Below are 21,086 nucleotides of genomic sequence, written 5' to 3'. Positions count from 1 at the left end.
GGCAAGGGAGGGCGGATGGGGGGATTGGTAAGGGCGGGCGGGAGTGGGGACTGGCAAGGGAGGGGGAGACGGGCAAGGGGGGGCGAGAGGGGGGGGCGGGAGGGAGCACTGGCAAGGGGGCCGTGAGGGGGACTGGCAAAGGGGGGCAGGAGGGGGGACTGGGAAGGGGGACTGGCAAAGGGGGGATTGAGGGGCAACTGGCAGGGGGGGTGGAAGGGGTGACTGGCAAGCGGGGGCAGGAGGGGGGACTGGCTAGGGAGGGGCGGGAGGGAGGACTGTCAAGGGGCGAGGACTGTCAAGGGGGAGGACTGGCTAGGGGGGAGGACTGGCAAGGGGAGAGGACTGGCAAGGGGAGAGGACTGGCAAGGGGAGAGGACTGGCAAGGGGAGAGGACTGGCAAGGGGAGAGGACTGGCAAGGGGAGAGGACTGGCAAGGGGAGAGGACTGGCAAGGGGAGAGGACTGGCAAGGGGAGAGGACTGGCAAGGGGAGAGGACTGGCAAGGGGAGGACTGGCAAGGGGAGGACTGGCAAGGGGAGGACTGGCAAGGGGAGGACTGGCAAGGGGAGGACTGGCAAGGGGAGGACTGGCAAGGGGAGGACTGGCAAGGGGAGGACTGACAAGGGGAGGACTGGCAAGGGGAGGACTGGCAAGGGGAGGACTGGCAAGGGGAGGACTGGCATGGGGAGGACTGGCAAGGGGAGGACTGGCAAGGGGAGGACTGGCAAGGGGAGGACTGGCAAGGGGAGGACTGGCAAGGGGAGGACTGGCAAGGGGAGGACTGGCAAGGGGAGGACTGGCAAGGGGGAGGACTGGCAAGGGGGAGGACTGGCAAGGGGGAGGACTGGCAAGGGGGAGGACTGGCAAGGGGGAGGACTGGCAAGGGGGAGGACTGGCAAGGGGGAGGACTGGCAAGGGGAGGACTGGCAAGGGGGAGGACTGGCAAGGGGGAGGACTGGCAAGGGGGAGGACTGGCAAGGGGGAGGACTGGCAAGGGGGAGGACTGGCAAGGGGGAGGACTGGCAAGGGGAGGACTGGCAAGGGGGAGGACTGGCAAGGGGGAGGACTGGCAAGGGGGAGGACTGGCAAGGGGGAGGACTGGCAAGGGGGAGGACTGGCAAGGGGGAGGACTGGCAAGGGGGAGGACTGACAAGGGGGGAGGGAAGACTGGCAAGGGGAGGGAGGACTGGCATGGGAGGGAGGACTGGCATGGGGAGGGAGGACTGGCATGGGGAGGGAGGACTGGCAAGGGGGAGGGAGGACTGGCAAGGGGGAGGGAGGACTGGCAAGGGGGAGGGACGACTGGCAAGGGGGAGGGACGACTGGCAAGGGGGAGGGATGACTGGCAAGGGGGAGGGACGACTGGCAAGGGGGCGGAGGGAGGACTGACATGAGGGGGCAGGATCGGCAAGGGGGGGGGAGGGGGAGGACTGGTATTGGGGGTGGCAGGACCGGCAAGGGAGGGAGGGGGACTGGAAAGGGTGTGGGAGGTGGGACAAGGAGTGGGCAGATTGGGCGACTGGCAAGGGGGGGGACTGGCAAGGGGGAGGACTGGCAAGGGGAGGACTGGCAAGGGGGAGGACTGGCAAGGGGGAGGACTGGCAAGGGGAGGACTGGCAAGGGGAGGACTGGCAAGGGGGAGGACTGGCAAGGGGGAGGACTGGCAAGGGGGAGGACTGGCAAGGGGGAGGACTGGCAAGGGGGAGGACTGGCAAGGGGGAGGACTGGCAAGGGGGAGGACTGACAAGGGGGGAGGGAAGACTGGCAAGGGGAGGGAGGACTGGCATGGGAGGGAGGACTGGCATGGGGAGGGAGGACTGGCAAGGGGGAGGGAGGACTGGCAAGGGGGAGGGAGGACTGGCAAGGGGGAGGGACGACTGGCAAGGGGGAGGGACGACTGGCAAGGGGGAGGGACGACTGGCAAGGGGGCGGAGGGAGGACTGACATGAGGGGGCAGGATCGGCAAGGGGGGGGGGGAGGGGGGAGGACTGGTATTGGGGGGGGCAGGACCGGCAAGGGAGGGAGGGGGACTGGAAAGGGTGTGGGAGGTGGGACAAGGAGTGGGCAGATGGGGCGACTGGCAAGGGGGGGGGGGGCTGTCAGGAGGGGGTCTGGCACGGAGGAGCGGGAGGGGGGACTGGCAAGGGGGGGGCAGAAGGGGGGACTGGCAAGGGAGGGCGGATGGGGGGGACTGGCAAGGGGGATGGGAGGGGCGACTGGCACGGGAGGGGGGAATGGCAAGGGGGGCAGGAGGGGGGACAGGCAAGGGGGGGCGGGAGGGGGGACTGGGAAAGGTGGACTGGCAAGGAGCGGCGGGAGGGGCGACTGGTAAGCGGGGGCAGGAGGGGGGACTGGCTAGGGTGGGGCGGGAGGGAGAACTGGCAAGGTTAGAGGACTGGCAAGGGGAGAGGACTGGCAAGGGGAGAGGACTGGCAAGGGGAGAGGACTGGCAAGGGGAGAGGACTGGCAAGGGGAGGACTGGCAAGGGGAGGACTGGCAAGGGGAGGACTGGCAAGGGGAGGACTGGCAAGGGAAGGGACTGGCAAGGGGAGGGACTGGCAAGGGGAGGGACTGGCAAGGGGAGGGACTGGAAAGGGGAGGGACTGGCAAGGGGAAGGACTGGCAAGGGGAAGGACTGGCAAGGGGAAGGACTGGCAAGGGGAAGGACTGGCAAGGGGAAGGACTGGAAAGGGAAAGGACTGGAAAGGGGAAGGACTGGCAAGGGGAAGGACTGGCAAGGGGAAGGACAGGCAAGGAGAAGGACAGGCAAGGAGAAGGACAGGCAAGGGGAAGGAGGGGAGGACTGGCAAGGGGAGGACTGGCAAGGGGAGGACTGGCAAGGGGGAAGGAATGGCAAGGGGGAAGGAATGGCAAGAGGGAAGGACTGGCAAGAGGGAAGGACTGGCAAGGGGGAAGGACTGGCAAGGGGGAAGGACTGGCAAGGGGGAAGGACTGGCAAGGGGGAAGGACTGGCAAGGGGGAAGGACTGGCAAGGGGGAAGGACTGGCAAGGGGGAAGGACTGGCAAGGGGGAGGAATGGCAAGGGGGAGGAATGGCAAGGGGGAGGAATGGCAAGGGGGAGGACTGGCAAGGGGAGGACTGGCAAGGGGGAGGACTGGCAAGGGGGAAGACTGGCAAGGGGGAAGACTGGCAAGGGGGAAGACTGGCAAGGGGGAAGACTGGCAAGGGGGAAGACTGGCAAGGGGGAAGACTGGCAAGGGGGGAAGGACTGGCAAGGGGGGAAGGACTGGCAAGGGGGGAAGGACTGGCAAGGGGGGAAGGACTGGCAAGAGGGAAGGACAGGCAAGGGGAAGGACTGGCAAAGGCGCGAAGGACTGGCAAAGGGGCAAGAGTGGCAAGGGGGCAAAACTGGCAAGTGGGCGACTGGCAAGGGGGCGACTGGCATGGTGGGCGGACTGGCATGGCGGGAGGACTGGCATGGCGGGAGGACTGGCATGGCGGGAGGACTGGCATGGCGGGAGGACTGGCATGGCGGGAGGACTGGCATGGCGGGAGGACAGGCAAGGGGAGGACTGGCAAGGGGGAGGACTGGCAAGGGGGAGGACTGGCAAGGGGGAGGACTGGCAGGGGGAGGGCTGGCAAGGGGAGGGCTGGCAGGGGAGGGCTGGCAAGGGGAGGGCTGGCAAGGGGAGGGCTGGCAAGGGGAAGGGCTGGCAAGGGGAAGGGCTGGCAAGGGGAGGACTGGCAAGGGGAGGACTGGCAAGGGGAGGACTGGCAAGGGGAGGACTGGCAAGGGGAGGACTGGCAAGGGGAGGACTGGCAAGGGGAGGACTGGCAAGGGGAGGACTGGCAAGGGGAGGACTGGCAAGGGGAGGACTGGCAAGGGGAGGACTGGCAAAGGGAGGACTGCCAAAGGGAGGACTGGCAAGGGGAGGACTGGCAAGGGGGAGGACTGGCAAGGGGGAGGACTGGCAAGAGGGAGGACTGGCAAGAGGGAGGACTGGCAAGGGGAGGACTGGCAAGGGGAGGACTGGCAAGGGGAGGACTGGCATGGGAGGACTGGCATGGGAGGACTGGCATGGGGGGAGAGAGGACTGGCATGGGGGAGGGACGACTGACATGAGGGGGCAGGATCGGCATGGGTGGCGGGAGGGGGGACTGGCAAGGGAGGGCGGATGGGGGGATTGGTAAGGGCGGGCGGGAGTGGGGACTGGCAAGGGAGGGGGAGACGGGCAAGGGGGGGGCGAGAGGGGGGGCGGGAGGGAGCACTGGCAAGGGGGCCGTGAGGGGGACTGGCAAAGGGGGGCAGGAGGGGGGACTGGGAAGGGGGACTGGCAAAGGGGGGATTGAGGGGCAACTGGCAGGGGGGGTGGAAGGCGTGACTGGCAAGCGGGGGCAGGAGGGGGGACTGGCTAGGGAGGGGCGGGAGGGAGGACTGTCAAGGGGCGAGGACTGTCAAGGGGGAGGACAGGCATGGGGGGAGGACTGGCAAAGGGAGAGGACTGGCAAAGGGAGAGGACTGGCAAAGGGAGAGGACTGGCAAAGGGAGAGGACTGGCAAGGGGAGAGGACTGGCAAGGGGAGAGGACTGGCAAGGGGAGAGGACTGGCAAGGGGAGAGGACTGGCAAGGGGAGAGGACTGGCAAGGGGAGAGGACTGGCAAGGGGAGAGGACTGGCAAGGGGAGAGGACTGGCAAGGGGAGAGGACTGGCAAGGGGAGAGGACTGGCAAGGGGAGAGGACCGGCAAGAGGAGAGGACTGGCAAGGGGAGGACTGGCAAGGGGAGGACTGGCAAGGGGAGGACTGGCAAGGGGAGGACTGGCAAGGGGAGGACTGGCAAGGGGAAGGACTGGCAAGGGGAAGGACTGGCAAGGGGAAGGACTGGCAAGGGGAAGGACTGGCAAGGGGAAGGACTGGAAAGGGGAAGGACTGGCAAGGGGAAGGACTGGCAAGAAGGACAGGCAAGGGGAAGGAGGGGAGGACTGGCAAGGGGAGGACTGGCAAGGGGAGGAATGGCAAGGGGAGGAATGGCAAGGGGGAAGGAATGGCAAGGGGGAAGGAATGGCAAGGGGGAAGGACTGGCAAGGGGGAAGGACTGGCAAGGGGGAAGGACTGGCAAGGGGGAAGGACTGGCAAGGGGGAAGGACTGGCAAGGGGGAGGACTGGCAAGGGGGAAGACTGGCAAGGGGGAAGACTGGCAAGGGGGGGAAGGACTGGCAAGGGGGGAAGGACTGGCAAGGGGGGAAGGACTGGCAAGGGGGAAGGACTGGCAAGGGGGAAGGACTGGCAAGGGGGAAGGACTGGCAAGGGGAAGGACTGGCAAAGGGGGGAAGGACTGGCAAAGGGGGGCAAGAGTGGCAAGGGGGCAAGACTGGCAAGTGGGCGACTGGCATGGGGGCGACTGGCATGGTGGGCGGACTGGCATGGTGGGAGGACTGGCATGGCGGGAGGACTGGCATGGCGGGAGGAATGGCATGGCGGGAGGAATGGCTTGGCGGGAGGAATGGCATGGCGGGAGGACTGGCATGGCGGGAGGACTGGCAAGGGGAGGACTGGCAAGGGGGAGGACTGGCAAGGGGGAGGACTGGCAAGGGGGAGGACTGGCAAGGGGGAGGACTGGCAAGGGGAGGGCTGGCAAGGGGAGGGCTGGCAAGGGGAGGGCTGGCAAGGGGAAGGGCTGGCAAGGGGAAGGGCTGGCAAGGGGAAGGGCTGGCAAGGGGAGAAGACTGGCAAGGGGAGAAGACTGGCAAGGTGAGAGGACTGGCAAGGGGAGAGGACTGGCAAGGGGAGAGGACTGGCAAGGGGAGAGGACTGGCAAGGGGAGAGGACTGGCAAGGGGAGAGGACTGGCAAGGGGAGAGGACTGGCAAGGGGAGGACTGGCAAGGGGAGGACTGGCAAGGGGAGGACTGGCAAGGGGAGGACTGGCAAGGGGAGGACTGACAAGGGGAGGACTGGCAAGGGGAGGACTGGCAAGGGGAGGACTGGCAAGGGGAGGACTGGCAAGGGGAGGACTGGCAAGGGGAGGACTGGCAAGGGGGAGGACTGGCAAGGGGGAGGACTGGCAAGGGGGAGGACTGGCAAGGGGGAGGACTGGCAAGGGGGAGGACTGGCAAGGGGGAGGACTGGCAAGGGGGAGGACTGGCAAGGGGAGGACTGGCAAGGGGAGGACTGGCAAGGGGAGGACTGGCAAGGGGAGGACTGGCAGGGGGAGGACTGGCAAGGGGGAGGACTGGCAAGGGGGAGGACTGGCAAGGGGGAGGACTGGCAAGGGGGAGGACTGACAAGGGGGAGGACTGACAAGGGGGAGGACTGACAAGGGGGGAGGGAAGACTGGCAAGGGGAGGGAGGACTAGCGAGGGGGAGGGAGGACTGGCAAGGGGGAGGGAGGACTGGCAAGGGGGAGGGACGACTGGCAAGGGGGAGGGACGACTGGCAAGGGGGAGGGACGACTGGCAAGGGGGCGGAGGGAGGACTGACATGAGGGGGCAGGATCGGCAAGGGGGGGGGAGGGGGGAGGACTGGTATTGGGGGGGGCAGGACCGGCAAGGGAGGGAGGGGGACTGGAAAGGGTGTGGGAGGTGGGACAAGGAGTGGGCAGATGGGGCGACTGGCAAGGGGGGGGGGGGGCTGTCAGGAGGGGGTCTGGCACGGAGGAGCGGGAGGGGGGACTGGCAAGGGGGGGCAGAAGGGGGGACTGGCAAGGGAGGGCGGATGGGGGGGACTGGCAAGGGGGATGGGAGGGGCGACTGGCACGGGAGGGGGGAATGGCAAGGGGGGCAGGAGGGGGGACAGGCAAGGGGGGGCGGGAGGGGGGACTGGGAAAGGTGGACTGGCAAGGAGGGGCGGGAGGGGCGACTGGTAAGCGGGGGCAGGAGGGGGGACTGGCTAGGGTGGGGCGGGAGGGAGAACTGGCAAGGTTAGAGGACTGGCAAGGGGAGAGGACTGGCAAGGGGAGAGGACTGGCAAGGGGAGAGGACTGGCAAGGGGAGAGGACTGGCAAGGGGAGAGGACTGGCAAGGGGAGGACTGGCAAGGGGAGGACTGGCAAGGGGAGGACTGGCAAGGGGAGGACTGGCAAGGGGAGGACTGGCAAGGGGAGGGACTGGCAAGGGGAGGGACTGGCAAGGGGAAGGACTGGCAACGGGAAGGACTGGCAAGGGGAAGGACTGGCAAGGGGAAGGACTGGCAAGGGGAAGGACTGGCAAGGGGAAGGACAGGCAAGGGGAAGGAGGGGAGGACTGGCAAGGGGAGGACTGGCAAGGGGGAGGAATGGCAAGGGGGAGGAATGGCAAGGGGGAAGGACTGGCAAGGGGGAAGGACTGGCAAGGGGGAAGGACTGGCAAGGGGGAAGGACTGGCAAGGGGGAAGGACTGGCAAGGGGGAAGGACTGGCAAGGGGGAAGACTGGCAAGGGGGAAGGACTGGCAAGTGGGGAAGGACTGGCAAGGGGGGAAGGACTGGCAAGGGGGGAAGGACTGGCAAAGGGGGGAAGGACTGGCAAAGCGGGGCAAGACTGGCAAGGGGGCAAGACTGGCAAGTGGGCAACTGGCAAGGGGGCGACTGGCAAGGGGGCGACTGGCAAGGGGGCGACTGGCATGGCGGGAGGACTGGCATGGCAGGAGGACTGGCATGGCAGGAGGACTGGCAAGGGGGAGGGCTGGCAAGGGGAGGGCTGGCAAGGGGAGGGCTCTGGCAAGGGGAGGGCTGGCAAGGGGAAGGACTGGCAAGGGGAAGGACTGGCAAGGGGGAAGGACTGGCAAGGGGGAAGGACTGGCAAGGGGGAAGGACTGGCAAGGGGGAAGGACTGGCAAGGGGGATGGACAGGCAAGGGGGGTGGACAGGCAAGGGGGATGGACAGGCAAGGGGGATGGACTGGCAAGGGGGATGGACTGGCAAGGGGGAAGGACTGGCAAGGGGGAAGGACTGGCAAGGGGGAAGGACTGGCAAGGGGGAAGGACTGGCAAGGGGGAAGGAATGGCAAGGGGGAAGGAATGGCAAGGGGGAAGGAATGGCAAGGGGGAAGGAATGGCAAGGGGGAAGGAATGGCAAGGGGGAAGGAATGGCAAGGGGGAAGGAATGGCAAGGGGGAAGGAATGGCAAGGGGGAAGGAATGGCAAGGGGGAAGGAATGGCAAGGGGGAAGGAATGGCAAGGGGGAAGGAATGGCAAGGGGGAAGGAATGGCAAGGGGGAAGGAATGGCAAGGGGGAAGGAATGGCAAGGGGGAAGGAATGGCAAGGGGGAAGGAATGGCAAGGGGGAAGGAATGGCAAGGGGGAAGGAATGGCAAGGGGGAAGGAATGGCAAGGGGGAAGGAATGGCAAGGGGGAAGGAATGGCAAGGGGGAAGGAATGGCAAGGGGGAAGGAATGGCAAGGGGGAAGGAATGGCAAGGGGGAAGGAATGGCAAGGGGGAAGGAATGGCAAGGGGGAAGGAATGGCAAGGGGGAAGGAATGGCAAGGGGGAAGGAATGGCAAGGGGGAAGGAATGGCAAGGGGGAAGGAATGGCAAGGGGGAAGGAATGGCAAGGGGGAAAACTGGCAAGGAGGAAGTCTAGCAAGGAGGAAGACTGGCAAGGAGGAAGACTGGCAAGGGGGAGGAGGGGCAGGACTGGCAAGCTGGCAATGGGGAGGACTGGGTGGCGAGGCAGTGAGGGGGGTAGGGAGAGTGAGGGGGTTTTGAAGAGTGAGGGGGGTAGGCAGTGAGGGGGTACGGAGTGTGAGGGGTGTAGGGAGTGTGAGGGGTGTAGGGAGTGTGAGGGGGTAGGGAGTGTGAGGGGGGTAGGGAGTGTGAGGGGGGTAGGGAGTGTGAGGGGGGTAGGGAGTGTGAGGAGGGTAGGGAGTGTGAGGAGGGTAGGGAGTGTGAGGGGGTAGGGAGTGTGAGGGGGGTAGGGAGTGTGAGGGGGGTAGGGAGTGTGAGGGGGGTAGGAAGAGTGAGGGGGGTAGGAAGAGTGAGGGGGGTAGGGAGAGTGAGGGGGGGAGGGAGAGTGAGGGGGGAGGGAGAGTGAGGGGGGTAGGGAGAGTGAGGGGGTAGGGAGAGTGAGGGGGTAGGGAGAGTGAGGGGGGTAGGGAGAGTGAGGGGGGTAGGGAGAGTGAGGGGGGTAGGGAGAGTGAGGGGGGTAGGGAGAGTGAGGGGGGTAGGGAGAGTGAGGGGGGTAGGGAGAGTGAGGGGGGTAGGGAGAGTGAGGGGGGTAGGGAGAGTGAGGGGGGTAGGGAGAGTGAGGGGGGTAGGGAGAGTGAGGGGGGTAGGGAGAGTGAGGGGGGTAGAGAGAGTGAGGGGGTAGGGAAATGGGTGGGGAGGGGGGAGTGTGAGGGGTGGAGGGGGTGAGGGGGTGAGGGGGTAGGGTGAGGGGTAGGGTGAGGGGGAGTGTGAGGGGTGGAGGGGGGATTGAAGGGGTAGGGTGAGGGGTGGGGAGGGGGGTGAGGGGTGGTGGGGGGAATGAGGAGGGGGGATGAGGAGGGTCGGGGAGGGGGTATGTTTATAAATTGGGGGAGGGGGGATGTTTATAAATTGGGGGGAGGGGGGGATGTTTATAAATTGGGGGAGGGGGGGATGTTTATAAATTGGGGGAGGGGGGATGTTTATAAATTGGGGGGAGGGGGGATGTTTATAAATTGGGGGAGGGGGGATGTTTATAAATTGGGGGGAGGGGGGATGTTTATAAATTGGGGGGGATGTTTATAAATTGGGGGGAGGGGGGTTTATAAATTGGGGGAGATGGGGGGATGTTTATAAATTGGGGGGAGGAGGGGGATGTTTATAAATTGGGGGAGATGGGGGGATGTTTATAAATTGGGGGGAGGAGGGGGATGTTTATAAATTGGGGGGAGGTGGGGGGATGTTTATAAATTGGGGGGAGGAGGGGGGGTGTTTATAAATTGGGGGGAGGAGGGGGAGGTTTATAAATTGGGGGGAGGGGGGTGTTTATAAATTGGGGGGGAGGAGGGGGAGGTTTATAAATTGGGGGGAGGAGGGGGAGGTTTATAAATTGGGGGGAGGTTTATAAATTGGGGGGAGGTTTATAAATTGGGGGGATGTTTTTAAATTGGGGGGAGGAGGGGGGAGGTTTATAAATTGGGGGGAGGAGGGGGGAGGTTTATAAATTGGGGGGAGGAGGGGGGAGGTTTATAAATTGGGGGGAGGAGGGGGGAGGTTTATAAATTGGGGGGAGGAGGGGGGAGGTTTATAAATTGGGGGGAGGTTTATAAATTGGGGGGGAATGCTTCAGGTGCGCTGCTCTTACCCGGATCTCGCTCCGCCTGACCTCCAGGTCGCAGATGCTGTGGCCGTGGTGGCTGCCCATGTAGTAACAGTAGCGGCACACGGCCACCTGGTCCGTCTCGCAGTGCAGCAGCCGGTAGGCGTCATGCTGGGCGCAGCTCCAGGCCCGCGCGTCCCCGGCCTCGATTAGCAGGTGGCTGCCGCTGACCGAGGCGGCCTGCAGGTGGGCGCCGACGTGGGCCTGGCAGCAGCCGGTGTCGCAGCGGAGGCAGACCTTCTGGGCGGGCGAGTTGCGGCAGTAGCGGCAGCAGAGCGGGTTGTAGGCGGCCCCCGCCGAGTTGCCGTTGCCGGCGGACGGGGCGGCGGCAGTGGCGGCGGCCACGGCGGCGGCGTCGGCCGTGAAGGAGTTGAACTTCTCCACGATGTTGCTGAGCTTGAGGTTCTTCTCCAGGGCCGGCTTCTGCGGGTAGACGTTGTTGCACTCGGGGCAGCGGCTCACCGCCTCCTTGCCCCAGGCCTCGCCGATGCAGGCCCGGCAGAAGTTGTGCTTGCACGGCAGCTGCACCGGCTCCACGAAGACCTGCAGGCAGATGGGGCAGAGAAGTTCCTCCTCGAAGCAGCTCTTCCAGTTTTCAGCCATCTTGGATAAGAAACGGTCGTTATTTTCAAAAATTCAAAAAGAAACGGCACTAACGGCCCAACTCTCTCCAGCTCTCCGCCCGTCAACAAATCTCAGGTAAGGTTTTCCTCATTTAAATGGACATGGGGGGGGGGGGATATAAAAAATAATTACCACAGCAAACCCTTCCCTCGCCTTTCTTCCTCACAGCCTCAACTGTCTGACTTCCTAACTGCCATCCAGCTCGGAAAAGCCTCTCGCTTCTTTTTCCCTCTCTCTCTCTCTCTCTCCTCTTCCAGAAAGAGATTTAAAAGGGAAATTCCAAATTTCTTGGCATCATTCGGATTGCAAAATCCTCATTTGTTTTTCTGGAAGCAGCGCAATCTTTGGGTTTCAAATCCACTCCTTTCCAGCCATCTTCAGCCAGTCTGCTCTCTCGAACTGGGTGCCTGGTTTTTTTTTTTTTTAAAACATCGTCGAGGATTTAAATCATTTATATTTATGGCACATTTCTCTCTGTTCTTCTTCCCCCACCTTCTTCCCCTCCAACGTTTTTTTCTCTCTCTCGTCTTCCCCCGCAGACGAACGCCACCCTCTGCTGTCAACTCCAAACTATTCGGCTCTCCTCCTCTTCCTCCCCCCAGGACATCTAAATAAAAGGCTTCTTCAAGAGGAGGCGAGAATCCAATCGGCCGCTCGCCGCCCTCACCATTAAATCCCGATCTAACGCGCACAAATCAGTTTTGCAGCCATCTTGCTTTCTTCTCCTCTCCGCCTTCCTGTTGTGTGTCTGTTTCTTTTACCAAATGTGCATCTGTGTTGAAAATATTTCCGTGTGTTTGTCGCCTAAAATGGCACGCAGAAAATCAGAAATGAGGCATTGATCCTTCAGTAGCTTCCTCAAACACACACACATACGCAGGCAAAGGTGTAGGGAGGAGGGGAGTTAAAAGGAGGAGGGAGGATATGATGGGGGTGGAAGGGAGAGAAAATCCGGTCTGGTCTTATCATCAGAATAAATATACAACGCACTGCCCAAATGGAGTTTAACTCCCCTTTTTTTTTTGTTCATCATGTGATAATTCAGGTTTTTTTTTACAGCATATATACACAGTCGGAGATTCAATTAAATAGGAAATGCTGGGGAGAAGTATATTTAAAAATGCACTTTTTAAAATCTATTTTGTAATAAGTAAAATAATAACGTTGGTGCTTTTAAATCTTTCTTTTAAACGCCTGTTTAATTTCTAACATTCACTGTTTTAATTTCTAACTGTTTCAATTTCTCACATTCACTGTTTAATTTCTAACATTCGCTGTCAAAATGATTAAATGTACAATGTGCATTTTCAAATGGATATTTTTCTCCCAAAAAAAGGAACATACGACAGAAATTTCTTAATTATTTTGCACCCTACTCGAACCAGTATTTCTGTTTATTGTATTTATAATGTATTTAATTGGTGCATGTTTAGTGGTCCCCTCGGTAATGGAATTTTACGTATGGATTTGAAATACTTTTTATTTAAAAAAAAAAATACATTTCGCTCGAAGAAATCACAGTAAGATTTTTTTTAAGCCCATTTAAGTATGTTCAACACTAATGTTAATCGGTGTTCTTAAATTGAAATGGAGTTACAATCCAAATACAATACAATCTCTGTGGGACCCACCACAGCCAGTGTGAAGGACTGCCTAGACATTCCCTACCACCGCTCATTACGCGTGACCTGAAATTTCATTTCCAGCTACCCCTTTAAATTATTATTCTTCACAGCTCGCAAGTTTACTCGACCCCTTCCAAGAGACTCCATTCTTAACAAGTAAAACGATTGCCGTCATCATATAAGGTCGTTTTAACTCCTATTTGTCTTGGCTAGATTATGGTTATTAGGTAACCCATAAAGATTGCGTGTTCGTCCACGACAAAAACAGCACTTTTTAGATTTGCAGTCAAGAGTTTGAGAGAGCGAGAAATACATATTAGGATTGGTGTATAATGAATGCAATTTCAACAATCCCTCAAACACACAACAGTTGTGCGATTACATTGCACAGCCGCCCCATTAAAATTTTTGAAACATTCTCAAATCGGTGAGTAATGAGGCAGTGTTTCCTGGTGATGTGCAAAACTGATCATTTCTCTATTTCAGAGGTGAGGGAGCCGGCTGTTTCCAATCACTCCCGAAAATGACGAGGCGGATATTAACGCGCACACAAGGAAAAAAAAGATTGTGACTCATTTCCTGCTGAAATACGCCAGCTTTCGCCTGGCAAGTTTTTTGGGGGGAGGTTCATAAAACTTCTCTCCGGTTTTTTTTCTCTCTCCCATGGCAATTTTTTTTTAAAGTCGAAAATGATTAAGGGATTTTTAAAAGAACTTAACCCACCCAACGCATTGGTCACTATAGTTTGTTGCACAGGATTTCATCCAAGCTATTGTGCAATTCAGGCGGGTCTCTGCTGTTAAAACAGTCAACAATCATTGCTGCTTCAATTTCTTATTGGAAAATGTTGGGCTCCTTTTCCTATAAATCGCCATTATTACTTCCCAGCAGTGTCTCCGTTAATCCTCACCTTGCACCCCCACGATTCTTTTTTAATGATAAGGCACACTTCCACTGTTGACTGTCCCCTGTATCCCAGCCAAGTACCATCTTGATTTAAAAATTCCCATCCTTGTTTTCAAATCTCTCCATGGCCTTGCCCCTCCCCCTACAACTCTTGGGGATATTGGTGCCCATCCAATTCTGTCCTCTCGTATGGTGGAGGATTCGGGCCCGGAGGGCAACTGTCCGAAGACTGTCAGCCGCCCAGTGTTAGGAGCGGAGGGTGCACATGAGGCTCTCTGCAGCAGGGTGCAGGGCTCACTCGTGCCAGACACTGTGTAGCCCCTCACCCCCTCTGGGGGTCTCCCGGAATCTGGCACATCATAATTGAAGATTCTTTTGTTTTTCTGCCTCCATAGATCGTTCAGTCCTATTGGGCCCTCCCCACCACCCTCCTTTCCCTTCTCTCCCCACCACACCCCCTTTTCCCTTTTGGTACAGAGGCAAGGGCATCTAGTCTTTCCAGCAGAAAGTTTTGTGCTTGAACCGTTTGTTTTTTGTACAAATGTGTTGTGAACTGTTTTAACGATCAGAGTATCCTACCCCCCTCCCCGTATGTTGGTACTGAGGGGAGGGTACCCTATTTCTCCAACACAAAATTAGTGTTTGTACCCTTTGGCCTTGTATAATTTTTTTACTGTTTTAATAAAAAGATATGACCATGCTGCATCATTGGTGGCCACTATTCAGTCTTATGTCCTGGACTCTGCAATTCCTTCACCACATGTCTCTGCCTCACTTTCATCCTTTAAGGTGCTACTTCAACCTACCAATTTCCTATGAACATACAAATTAGGAGCATGACTCAACCATTCGAGCCTGCTTTCCATTCAATAAGGTCATGGCGGATCTCATTTTAACCTCAACTTCACATTTGGGTTAAAGCAAGGGTGTGCAAAGCTATCAAGAATCTATCTCCCCCTTATTCAAAGACTCTGCCTCAACCACCTTTCGTGGAAGAGAATTCCAAAGCATCTCAACTCTCCATCTGTCTTAAATGGATGACCCCTTAATTTTAAACCTAGTGGTCCCTAGTTCTAGATTCTTGCACAAGAGGGAACATCCTTTCCGCCTATAGAGTCCCCTCAGAACTTCAATCAAGTCACTTCTTCCCCTTCTAAACTCTAGCGGATACAAGCCTAGCCTGCCAAACCTTTCCTCGTAAGACAACCCGCACATTCCAGGTATTAATCTAGTAAACCTTCTCTGAAATGCTTCCAATGCATTTACATCTTTCCATAAATAAGGAGACCAGTACAGTACATAGTACTCCAGATACAGTCTTACCAATGCCCTGTTTAACTGAAGTCTAACTTCCCTGTTCTTTTATTCAATTTCCCTTTCAATGAATGATAGCATTCTATTAGCTGTGTTAATTAGTTTCTGCACCTGCATACTGACATTTTGTGATTCATGCATTAGGATAACCAGATCCCCCTCCACCTCAGCTCTGGAATTTCCCACAAATTAGATAATATGCTTTTTTTCAATTCTTCCTGTCAAAATGGACAACTTAACATTTTCCCACATTATGATCCATTTGTCAGATCTTTGCCCATTCATCTAACATAACCATATCCTATTGTAGCTTCTTTATGCCCTCTTCAGAACTTGTTTCCCATCATCGGCAAATTGTGCCTTCATCCAAATCGTTTATATAAATTGTGAAGAGCTTGATGCCATAACACTAATCCCTGTGGCACACCACTCGTCACGTCCTGCCAAACAGAAAATGACCTATTTAGACTGTTTCCTGAAACAGTCTCCTATCCAGCCAATATGTTACCCGCTACACGATGAGCTTTAACTTTCCGCAACATCCTTTGATGAGGCACCCTATCAAATGCCTTCTGAAAATCTAAGTACGGTGCATTTCACCAAAACCTTGGTTTTCTGACTTATTATCTCTTTAAATATTTTGGTTTAAAATGCTCCTGTCAAGTGCCTTGGAATGTTTTATTATGTTACAAATGTGAAGTGTAGTAGTTGAATGTGGAAGGAAAAAGTAAAATCGATATCAAGAATATTTCCCATGAACACCAAAGTTTAAGGTATTATCAGTTGAAAAATGCTAACTATGTAGAATGTTCTCGAGTTAAAGGTCTAGTAGGTTTTAGAACTGGGTTGGGCGTGTCTGAGGTCTAAGGAGGAGATGCATTGTTAGAGGTGAAAATATTCACACCAAGGCCTGAGTTTAAGTTTAAAAAAAAAAGCAGTTTATTATATAAGAATTCTGGGAGAAAGGGCCTGAGGCTCTGCAGCCTATTGACAGCACCTTTTCTCACTTGAGCTAAGGCTCACATGGGTTAATGTACAGATTCAAGGGATGGAATTAGATGTATTCTTATTTACATACAATCAATCAACTATATTCGCGTCACACTTCATTATATGCAGTCAATCAATTTTCTTAGCATCCCAGTTATCACCTACATGGTTAAAGTGGGTGTTGTCTTACTTGCCCCTAACTTCATGCAAAAGTCACTCCAGACTAACATAATGATGTCCTGTCTGCAGCTGGGGTCCTTGAGCTTGAGCTTATCAAGGACACATAGCATTTCTTGTTCTGTGAAGCTGTTTTATAACTAGGATCCTGGATGGAGCATAGGTTTTAGGGGGTGATGGTTGGAGTTCTAGGGGGAAGCACAGGTTTTACCACTGGAGTTTTGGGATCCTGGAGGCTTCGTAGAGCAACTGGAAAGGGAAGTGTCCATAATGTCATGTTTAGTAGGGTTTTCCCTGGTCACCAAGGTTCATAGTGAAATGGTTGGTTGGGCAACAAAAAATCAGATCTTTATAAACCAATCTGTACTGTTTTTGTCTGACAAATGCAATATTCTGGTCAGTTTAAGGTACTTTACTCTGATAAGTTTTAATTTAAACTTTGTATCAAAATGGTGATATAGTTGCATTGGACAGTCCTTTTTTATTTTTTTTAAGGGGCAATGTAGCGTGGCCAATCTACCTACCCTACAGATCTATGGGCTGTGGGGGTGAGACCCACCCAGACATAGGGAGAATGGGCAAACGCCACGCGGACACTGACCCAGGGCTGGGATCGAACCTGGGTCCTCAGCGCCGAGAGGCAGTAGTGCTAACCACTGTGCCATTGTTGGGAATTCCTTTCACCCACTTAGAGTTGTGCCTGGCGGATACATCAAATGATATTAACTGTAAAAAGGGGTGGAAGCTTTTTAATTTAAGCTTTTACTGTGTTAATATTTAAAGGGGGTGAAAGAACAGAAAGAGATTGGGTTCACAAACACATCTTTGAAAGTGCGAGGATCAGTTAGATGGGGCTCTCGTTAACATTTGGCCTGTGAGTCAGAAGGTTATGGGTTCTAGCCCACTCCAAAAATTGAGCAGAATCTCTGGGCTGTGCAGTACTGCGCTGTTGGATGATGTCTTCGAATGAGCCATTAAGCCATCCACTTGGGTGGAGGTAAATTATCTTGTGGTACTATTTCAAAGAACAGGGTAAGTATCCCTGGTGTTTTGCCAATATCTTTCCCTCAATCAACATCACAACAACAGATTATCTGTTCATTCTCATTGCTGTTTGTGGGAGCTTGCTGTGCACAAATTGGCAGCCATGTTTCCTACATTGCAACAATGACTCAAAATTAAAAGTACTTTATTAGCTAGCTGTAAAGTGCTTTGGAACATCAGCGAAAAGTGCTTTGGAAATGTGTGTCTTAGATTCTTTAAAGGGTGGCACGGTAGCACAGCTCCAGGGTCCCAGGTTTGATTCCCGATTTGGGTCACTGTCTGTGTGGAGTCTGCACGTTCTCCCTGTGTCTGTGTGGGTTTCCTCCCGGGTGCTCCGGTTTCCTCCCACAAGTCCCGAAAGACGTGCTTGTTAGATGAATTGGTCATTCTGAATTCTCCCTCCGTGTATCCGGACCGGCGCCGGTTTTTTGGGGACTAGGGGATTTTCAAAGGAACTTCATTGCAGTGTTAATGTAAGCCGGCTTGTGACATGAATAAAGGTTATTAAATGGAAGCCGCGCAGGTCTCCTGTGCTGTCTGAAGGCCCCCCAGCAAAGCTGGTCAGGTTTGCAAGCGGCCTCCTGATTAAAGGCCTCTCGGTAGCAGGTACTCTGTGCTCAATCCAGTGACCCACTGGCGGACGAGGGGGTATGCGGAAGGGTGAGGGGATGTATCGAAAGATACCTGGAGGTCAATGACGATGGGGAGGTCCAGGTGGGAGTAGTATGGGAAGCGCTGAAGGTGGTGGTTAGAGGAGAGCTGATTTCTATCAGCCCACAAGGGGAAACAAGAGGGTAAAGAAAGAGAGAGATTAGTTGGGGAAATTTTGAGGGTGGATAGGAAGTATGCGGAGGCCCCAGACGAAGGGCTATACAGGGAAAGACTAAGATTACAGACTGAGTTTGACCTGCTGACCACGGGAAAGGCAGAGACACAGTGGAGGAAGGCACAGGGGATACAATATGAATATGGGGAAAAGGCGAGCCGGCTGCTGGCCCAACAACTTCGGAAGAGGGGGGCGGCGAGAGAGATTGGAGGAGTTGGGGACGAAACGGGAAAGATGGAGCAGGGAAAGTGAACTAGGTGTTCAAGACATTCTATGAGAGGCTGTACAAGTCCCAACCCCCGGAGGGGAAAGAGGGAATTATACACTTTTTGGACCAGCTAGAGTTCCCGAGGGAAGAGGTGGCCGGTCTGGGGGCGCAGATTGAAGTGGATGAGGTGATCAAAGGAATTGGGAACATGCAAGCAGGGAAGGCCCTGGGACCAGATGGGTTCCCGGTGGAATTTTATAGGAAGTATATGGACCTGTTGGCCCCGCTTTTGACGAGAATCTTTAATGAGGCTAAGGAAAGGGGGACATTACCCCCGACAATGTCGGAGGCGACGATATCGCTAATCCTGAAACGAGACAAAGACCCGCTGCAGTGTGGGTCATACAGGCCCATCTCCCTCCTAAACGTAGACGCCAAACTGCTGGCCAAGTGATGGTGACAAGGATAGAGGATTGTGGTACATGACGACCAGACAGGGTTTGTTAAGGGGAGACAATTGAATGCCAATGTACGAAGGCTGCTGGGGGTGATGATGATGCCCCCACCGGAGGGGGAGGCCGAGATAGTGGTGGCGATGGATGCAGAGAAGGCATTCGATAGGGTGGAGTGGGACTATTTATGGGAGGTGCTGAAGAGATTTGGGTTCGGGGAGGGGTTCATTAGATGGGTTAGACTATTGTACGCGGCCCCGGTGGCAAGCATCGTTACAAACGGGCAAAGATCGGGATACTTTCGATTACATAGGGGTACAAGACAAGGGTGCCCCCTGTTCCTGTTACTGTTCGCGTTGGCAATTGAACCATTGGCCATAGCGCTGAGGGACTCTAAGAAGTGGAGGGGGATGCTTAGAAGGGGAGAGGAACATCGAGTGTCACTATATGCAGACGATTTGCTGCTATATGTGGCGGACCCGGTAGAGGGGATGCCAGAGGTAATGCAGATACTCGGGGAGTTTGGAGAGTTCTCGGGATACAAATTAAATATGGGAAAGAGCAAACTTTTTGTGATGCACCCCGGGGAACAGGGCAAGGGGATAGATGCTCTGCCGCTGAGGAGAGTAGCAAGGAATTTTCGATACCTGGGGATTCAGGTGGCCAGGAACTGGGGAACCCTACATAACCTTAACCTGACACGATTTGTAGAGCAGATGGAGGAGGACTTTAAGAGGGATATGGTGCCCCAGTCATTGGCGGGCAGAGTATAGGCGGTCAAAATGGTGGTCCTCCCGAGGTTTCTTTTCGTGTTTCAGTGCCTCCCCATCCTGATTACAAAGGCCTTCTTCAAAAAAATAAACAGGAGCATTATGAGCTTTGTGTGGGCGGGAAAGACCCCGAGGGTAAAGAGAGGGTTCCTGCAGCGCAGTAGGGACAGGGGGATTGGCACTGCCGAGTCTGAGTGACTACTATTGGGCCGCCAATGTGTCGATGGTCTGTAAGTGGATGAGGGAAGAAGGTGCGGCGTGGAAAAGGTTGGAGATGGCGTCCTGTAAGGGAACGAGCCTAAAAGCGCTGGCGACGGCGCCACTACCGTTCTCGCCGAAAAGGTACACCACAAACCCAGTGGTGGTGGCGACCTTGAAGATCTGGGGGCAGTGGAGACGACATAGGGGAGTGACGAGTGCCTCGGTGTGGTCCCCGATAAGGAATAACCACAGGTTCGTCCCGGGGAGGATGGATGGGGGATTTCAATGTTGGCAGCGAGCAGGAATTAGGAAGCTGAAGGACTTGTTTGTGGACGGGACGTTTGGGAGCATTAGAAGAAAAATACAAGTTGCCACCAGGGAATGCTTTCCGATACATGCAAGTGAGGGCATTTACGAGGCAACAGGTGAGGGAATTTCCAGGATAGAGTGATTTCGGGGGCATGGGTTGGAGAAGGTAATGTGTCCGAAATATACAGGGAGATGAGAGACGGGGGGAGGCGATGGTAGAGGAGCTGAAGGGAAAATGGGACGAGGAGCTGGGGGAAGAGATTGAGGAGGGGCTGTGGGCAGATGCCCTAAGTAGGGTAAATTCTTTGTCCTCGTGCGCTTCAATTTAAGGTTCTACACAGAGCACATATGACGGGAGCAAGACTGAGCAGGTTTTCTGGGGTGGAGGACAGGTGTGGGAGGTGCACGGGAAGCTCGGCAAACCACACTCACATGTTCTGGTCGTGTCCGGCACTGCATGAGTTCTGAGGGTGCGGCAAGAGTGATCTCAAAGGTGGTGGGGGTCCGGGTCAAACCAAGCTGGGGGTTGGCTATATTTGGGGGTTGCAGAAGAGCCGGGAGTGCAGGAGGCGAAAGAGGCCAACGTCTCGGCCTTTGCGTCCCTAGTAGCCCGGCAAAGGATTCTACTTGTGGAAAGAAGCGAAAGCCCCGGGCGTGGAGGCCTGGATAAAATACATGGCAGGGTTCATAAGACTGGAGCGAATAAAATATGCGTTAAGAGGATCGGCTCAGGGGTTCACCAGGCGGTGGTAACCGTTCCTTGACTATCTCGCGGAACGATAATGGAAAAACAGAAAAGACAGCAGCAGCAACCCGGGGGGGGGGGGGGGGGGGGGGGGGGGGGGGAGGAGGATTATTCCGTGTTCTTGTTTTTTTTTCTTAGTTAGTTGTTGATATTTGCTTTTTGTTTATTTCTTTTTCCATCTATTGTTAGTTTAATATATTATTTAAATAACGTTTACTGTATATTCCTTTATTAAGTTGTAAAAATTGAAAATCTTTGTTTGAAAAACTTCAATAAAATATATTTATTTTTTAAAAAACCAGTAACCCATCCTGACTTGGAACTAAACCACTATTTCTTCAATGCTGGATCACAATCCTGGCACTCTAATAGTGCTGTAGGTGTACCTACACCACATTGACTGCAGCAGTTCAATAAGTTGGCTCACCACCACCTCCAGGGCAATTGGGGATGGACAATAAATGCTGACGTTGCCAGTGATGCCCCTATCCCATGAATGAATGAGAACAAAGCCTGATCTTTTACTTCACCCTTCTGAAAATCTAGGGCTCCAACCTCTTTCCAGATGAAAGTGATTTACTTGTACTACTTCCAATTTATTGTATTCTTGACTCTTGAAGGTTAAGTTTGAATTGAGGGGAAGGATGGAGGGGTTCTCCAATTCATGGGCATTATTCATTAT

General features: G+C 55.6%; 1 protein-coding gene and 1 long non-coding RNA gene across 2 annotated transcripts in view; one reads left to right on the top strand and one right to left on the bottom strand.

Annotated features, from left to right (window-relative positions):
* LOC140393282 (E3 ubiquitin-protein ligase TRIM8-like) overlaps positions 1–10,816 on the bottom strand; it is a 143,057-nt gene extending 132,241 nt beyond the window's left edge. Inside the window, exon 1 of the mRNA XM_072479579.1 lies at positions 10,199–10,816. Within this exon, the coding sequence (XP_072335680.1) occupies positions 10,199–10,816 (618 nt within the window). The remainder of the gene's footprint in view (positions 1–10,198) is intronic.
* Positions 10,755–14,099, top strand: LOC140393283 (uncharacterized). The gene is made up of 2 exons (XR_011935566.1): positions 10,755–10,912; positions 12,949–14,099. It is a non-coding gene; the product is annotated as an uncharacterized lncRNA (long non-coding RNA).
* Positions 14,100–21,086: the final 6,987 nt, after the last annotated feature.

Source organism: Scyliorhinus torazame, chromosome 16, assembly GCF_047496885.1.
Source record: "Scyliorhinus torazame isolate Kashiwa2021f chromosome 16, sScyTor2.1, whole genome shotgun sequence".
Taxonomy (NCBI): domain Eukaryota; kingdom Metazoa; phylum Chordata; class Chondrichthyes; order Carcharhiniformes; family Scyliorhinidae; genus Scyliorhinus; species Scyliorhinus torazame.
The sequence above is the reverse complement of the archived record's forward strand: the minus strand, read 5'-3'. Positions and strand labels throughout refer to the sequence as shown.